The following is a 6,000-nucleotide window of genomic DNA, read 5'->3' as shown; positions in this document are numbered from 1 at the left end:
GTGCGGTGGGTCAGGGTGCGGGGCGGTGGGTTGGGGCGGTGAGCTGGGGCTCAGGGTGCGGTACGGTGGGTCAGGGGGCGGGGCGGTGAGCTGGGGCTCAGGGCGCGGTGGGTCAGGGGGCGGGGCGGTGAGCTGGGGCTCAGGGCGCGGTGGGTCAGGGGGCGGGGCGGTGGGTTGGGGCGGTGAGCTGTGGGTCAGGGGGCGGGGCGGTGGGTTGGGGCGGTGAGCTGGGGCTCAGGGTGCGGTGGGTCAGGGTGCGGGGTGGTGGGTTGGGGCGGTGAGCTGGGGCTCAGGGTGCGGTGGGTCAGGGGGCGGAGCGGTGGGTCAGGGGGCGGGGCGGTGAGCTGGGGCTCAGGGTGCGGTGGGTCAGGGGGCGGAGCGGTGGGTCAGGGGGCGGGGCGGTGAGCTGGGGCTCAGGGTGCGGTGGGTCAGGGGGCGGGGCGGTGGGTTGGGGCGGTGAGCTGGGGCTCAGGGTGCGGTGGGTCAGGGTGCGGGGTGGTGGGTTGGGGCGGTGAGCTGGGGCTCAGGGTGCGGTGGGTCAGGGGGCGGTGGGGCTCAGGGTGCGGGGCGGTGGGTCAGGGGGCGGGGCGGTGAGCTGGGGGGCGGGGCGCTGACGCGCCACCCGCTCCGGTTCCGGACGCTGCCCTGTTCTCGGACCGCATCGCGCACGCTCCGCCCGAGTCTCGCGGGATTTCGCGCCGCGGGGGATTGTGGGTTGTTGTGGGATGCGTTGCCATGGTAACGGCGGGCAGCGGGACGGCGGAGGTAACCGGGGACCGGGGGTGCGGGACTGGGATGGGAGACACCCCCCTGCCCCGCGGCCGTGCCCCAGGCTGGTGGTGCTGTGCGGGCTCTGCCGGTGAGGACGGGCACCTGGGGAGGAGCGGGGCGACCTTGGTGCACAAGTCCGGAGGTGCTGGGAAGCGGCAGCACGGCAGATCCCGGCCCTCACTGGTCGGGGCAGTGAATGCACGAACATAACGTTCATAAAACGTTGGTCAGACCTCGGGTGGCGCACACCGTAGGAAACATGTGATATCCCTGGAGAGGGTGCGGAGGGGATTCACCTGGACGTTGTCTGGGATGGAGCGTTTCAGTTATGAGAGGAGAGGCTGGGTCTTTTCTCTCTGGAACAAATGAGGTTAAGAGTGGACATAACTGATAATTATGAGGGGTATAGATAGGGTAAACTGCAAGATATCAGAGGTTGACATAGACTTAGGGTAAGGGTTAAGAGGTTTAGAGGAGACCGAGGGGTTCTTCTTCACCCAGAGAATGGTGACTATTTGGAATACACTGCCATAGAAAATGGTTGAAGCAGAGTCACTTACAGCATTTTAGAAATATTTACATGAGCACTTGAACTGTCGAGGCATAAAAGGTCACAAACTAAATCCTGGAAGGTGGGATTAATATGAATGGGTGCCCACTGGTTGACATGGGTGTGGTGGGTTGAATGCTGAATGACTTTATGATAACCCCAAATCCACAGGCAGTATAAGTGAACCAATGTGCGTGTCCTTTCCTGGACAAAGTACCCAGCACTGAGGCCCACTGTTAGCTCTGTTGAACAGGACATAGTGTTTACATGCCTGACCCCAAGATTCCCAAAACGGATTCATCTGAGCTCTGTTACAGGAAGAGATTACCAGATGCACAGAGGAAAATATTCAGGGATGTTCTTGCTTGGGGGTAAAAATACAACATTCCCAGAGATTCCTCGAAATTACTGGCCCATGACTGCTCAGCATGGAGAAGGAATATATGGGATGGAATTGAGAACTTTGAGTCCATGTGTTGGAAGTACACAGAAACCCTGGTGTAAACAGTGGAAGGAGTGCATCATCTCACAAACTGCCTGCCCTTTCAGGCAGCTCGTACCCCATCTGTTGTAGGGTCTATGAGCCCTACATTGACCTCATCAGGTACCTGAGAACTCTGAACCTGAGGGACTGCACAAGAAGGAAAAACATAAAACACGGCATAAAGCAGATACAGGGCATGTGTTTGGATTGGAATGAGCGGTTTTATTGTGTATGTGGAAAAATACTTAGCATTTGAATTTTTTTCAGTGAAGGAAGATATACTACTGATTTTGGTTATAACATCCAATATTTTATGATAAAATGTTCTTTGAAAGGCCTCCACCTACAAATATGGCAGTGCACTGGTTAAGTTCTGATGAAAAGTCAAAGACCTGAAGCATTAACTGCATTTCTGTCTCGACTGGTGCTGCCCAACCTGCAGAGTATCTTCAGCCTTTTCTGTTTCTATTTGCTGTTAAATTACTCCACAAGCAGCCAGAATTCTGGGACTTTAATGCAAAGACATATATTTAAATGGCATTATGGGACCTGGGGAGTTTAAATTTAAGTAATTAATTACATCTGGAAAATAATGAAAAGCTGGTCTTGATTACAGTAACCACAAAATCAGCAGACTAGTACAGCTGGTAGATCCACTGCCTCACAGTGCCAGAGATCTAGTTTCAATCCTGACCTTGGGTGCCTCTGTGAGGAGTTAGCATATTTTTCCCATGACCACATTGGTTTCTTCCAGGTACTTCAGTTTCCTCCCATATCCCAAAGATAAGTGGGTGGGTGGGTTAATTGGCAACTGTAAATTGCCCCTTGTGTCTAGGTGAGTGATAGAATCTGGGGGGGTTCATGGGAATGTGGGGAGAATAAAACCAGTTAGTGTAGGATTAGTGTAGATGTGTGGTCGATGGTCAGCATAGACTTGGTGGGCTGAAGGGCCTGTTTCTGTGCTGTATCTCTCTGTTATTCTATGAAAATTACCGAACTTCTAAAAAACCTCCTCTGGCTCATTAACATAAAGGGAAGCTTGGAATTCTTACCTGTGGTTTGACCTTTAGGTGACTCTGGATCCAGCAATATGGTTTCTTGTTAACTGCTTCAATTATGGGGAGGCTACTAAATTTGGCATTGTTGGTAACATCCACGCCCTGTAAGTGAATGAGAAAGGTTATATTTTGTTGCTGTTTCAATTGCAGATCATTTATTTTGCTGCCAATGTTCTCTGGAATGGGAGATGACAGTATGCAAATAGAAACTGGAAGCCACCAGGGTGAGTAGGCTGTGAGTAGCTCTTTGAAGTTGTGCTGATGTCTTTTTTCCCCATTTAAGAGAGATGGAAAACATGCAAGCACGTGCTAAGTGGCAGCTTGTGTGTAAAATATAAGCATCTCCATACCTGCTTACAAGTTGTTCATTTGAATAAGCTGACTGAGTCAACAGAGTTTTGCCAACAGATACTCCACGAATCCAGCCTTGTTATATCTCTACAGTGGCCTTATATTATTTCTGAATATCCATAAATACTGCAATATTGCACCAAATTTGCATGTTTGGACAATTGAAATAATTAACCACGGACTCAGTTACGAATTCCATTCTAAAGTGAAATACCTTAATTAAAACCATAGTGGAGGTGAGCTGAGAGCAGAATTGGTATTGGTTTATTATTGTCACTTCTACTCAGGTACAGTGGAAAACTTGTCTTGCATACTGTTCATAAAGATCAATTCACTACAGAGTGCATTGAGGTAGTACAAGGTAAAATAATACAGAATGCAGAATAAAGTGACACAACGACAGAGAAAGTGCAGTGCAGGTAGACAATAAGGTGCAAGTTCATAACGAGATAGATTGTGAGGTCAAGAGTCCATTTTATTGTACTAGGGAACCGTTCAATAGTCCTATAACAGTGGGATAGAAGCTGTCCTTGAGCTTGGTCATGTATGCTTTCAGGCTTTTGTATCTTCTGCCCGATGGAAGAGGGGAGAAGAGAGAATATCCAAGGTGGGAGGGATCTTTGATGATGCTGGCTACTTTACCGAGGCAGCGAGAAGTGTAGACAGAGTCCACAGAGGGGAGGCTGGTTTCCACAATGTGCTGAGCTGTGTCCACAACTCTCTGCAGTTTCTTGTGGTCACAGGCTGAGCAGTTGCCATACCCAGCTGTGATGCATCCAGATAGGATGCTTTCCATGGTGCATCAATAAAAATTTGTGAGTGTCAAAGGAGACATGCCAAATTTCTTTAGCCTCCTGAGGAAGTAGAGGTGCTGGGGAGCTTTCTTGGCCGTGGTGTCCAAGTGGTTGGACCAGGACAGGCTACTGGTGATGTTCACTCCTAGGAACTTGAAGCTCTCAACCCTCTTGACCTCAGCACTGTTGATATAGACACTGCCCCTTCCTGAAGTCAATGATCAGCTCTTTTGTTTTGCTAACATTGAGGGAAGGGTTGTTGTCTATCGTCTATCTCCTATCTCCTTTCTGTACTCCGACTCATCGTTATTTGAGATACGGTCCACTGCGGTGGTATTATCTACAAACTTGTAGATGGAGTTAGAGCAGAATCTGGCCACGCAGTCATGGGTGTATAGAGAGTAGAGTAGAGGGCTGAGGATGCAGCCTTATGGTGCACCAGTGTTGAGAATAATCATGCTGGAGGTGTTGCTATTGAGTTTGCCTGTGATGTTGGTAAGGGCAAATAGTTCTACTGTTATCTTGAGACAAATAGAAGCAGATTGTATGATTGTCTTTGTTGTTGTAAAAGATGTGGAAATTAATTGATGTGGTAATTAATTGATGTGGTATGGAATGCTCTGCCTGGGGTGGTGGTGGAGGCTGATACGTTAGTCAAGTTCAAGAGATTGTTAGATAAGCATATGGAGGAATTTAAAATAGAGAGATATGTGGGAGGAAGGGGTTAGATAGTCTTAGGTGTGGTTTGAAGGTTGGCACAACATGGTGGGCCGAAAGGCCTGTATTGTTCTATGGTTCTATGGTATGTTGGCACTGCAGCACAGCTGGTAGACCTGGTGCCTTATGGGTCCCATGAACTGGTTTCAATCCTGACATCTCGTGCTGTCTGTGTGGAGTTTGCACATTTTTCCCTGTGATGGTGTAGGTTTTCCTCCAGTTTCCTCTCATGTCTCACAGACACATTTCAGATTGGACTGTTGGATTACGAGTACCATTTCAAGTAGGCAATGACCATACCTACCATCAATGCCTTGAAAGTCAGCATTGATGACTAATGTAAATACTGTGGCCACAAGCCAATCAGAGGCTGGATTTCCAACAGTGAATGGATTTCCACCATTCACAAGATTACTCAAAGGCATGATTAAATAAGTGCATTTCCAACAACAGTTACACTGTTTAATTTGTTCCCCATCCGCACATCTCTCTCTCTTTTTCTCTCTCTGCTCCTGATACAGAACATGCCACCCACAAAACATGCTGCAGCAACTTCACAAACTTCTTCACCAACTCATTCCCTCTGGAGAGGGAGGTAACAGAGGTGGAGTAGTTGCATTATTGATCAGGGAGAATGTCACAAATGCACTCAGAGAGGACATACCGGAGGGCTCATCCACTGAGACAATATGGATAGAGCTCAAAAATAAGAAAGGTGCAATTACTCTGATCACAAGATCACAAGACAAAGGAGCAGAGGTAGGCCATTCGGCCCATCAAGTCTGCTCCATGTCTAAACTAAAACTATTCCTATCTAGCCCCAATTTCCGGCCTTATCCCCATATCCCTTGATACCTTGACTAATTAGATACCTATCAATCTCCTCCTTAAACGCCCCCAATGATCAGGCCTCCACAGCTGTACGTGGCAAAGAATTCCATAAATTCACGACCCTCTGGCTAAAGAAATTTCTCCTCATTTCTGTTCTAAACAGGTACCCTCTAATTCTAAGACTGTGCCCTCTAGTCCTGGACTCACCCAACAGCTTAGCCACATCTACTCTGTCCAGTCCTTTCTACATTCGAAATGTTTCTTTGAGGTCCGCTCTCATTCTTCTGTACTCCCGTGAGTTCAGTCCAAGAGCCGACAAATGCTCATCGTCTGTAAGCCCTTTCATTCCGGGAATCATCCTCGTAAATCTTCTCTGAACCATCTCCAACATCAGTACATCCTTCCTAAGATAAGGGGCCCAAACCTGCACACAGTTTTCCAAAT

General features: G+C 48.6%; 1 protein-coding gene across 7 annotated transcripts in view; it reads left to right on the top strand.

Moving 5' to 3' along the window:
• The first annotated feature begins 727 nt into the window (after positions 1-727).
• The window catches only part of LOC127577409 (dynein axonemal assembly factor 1-like), a 79,111-nt gene continuing 73,838 nt past the window's right edge, over positions 728-6,000 (top strand). For 6 of the 7 annotated variants that reach the window (XM_052028603.1, XM_052028604.1, XM_052028605.1 and 3 more), the window contains exons 1-2: positions 728-765; positions 3,014-3,087. Coding sequence is in view for 5 of the 7 variants with exons in the window: in XM_052028605.1 (XP_051884565.1) it covers positions 3,033-3,087 (55 nt within the window). In the remaining 2 variants the exon portion in view is untranslated. Of the gene's footprint in view, positions 860-3,013; positions 3,088-6,000 lie in introns of all 7 variants that reach the window. The other variant, XM_052028600.1, reaches the window with a different exon arrangement.

This window comes from Pristis pectinata, chromosome 13 (genome assembly GCF_009764475.1).
Source record: "Pristis pectinata isolate sPriPec2 chromosome 13, sPriPec2.1.pri, whole genome shotgun sequence".
NCBI classification, from domain to species: Eukaryota; Metazoa; Chordata; class Chondrichthyes; order Rhinopristiformes; family Pristidae; genus Pristis; species Pristis pectinata.
This window is presented reverse-complemented; position numbering and strand designations above follow the sequence as displayed.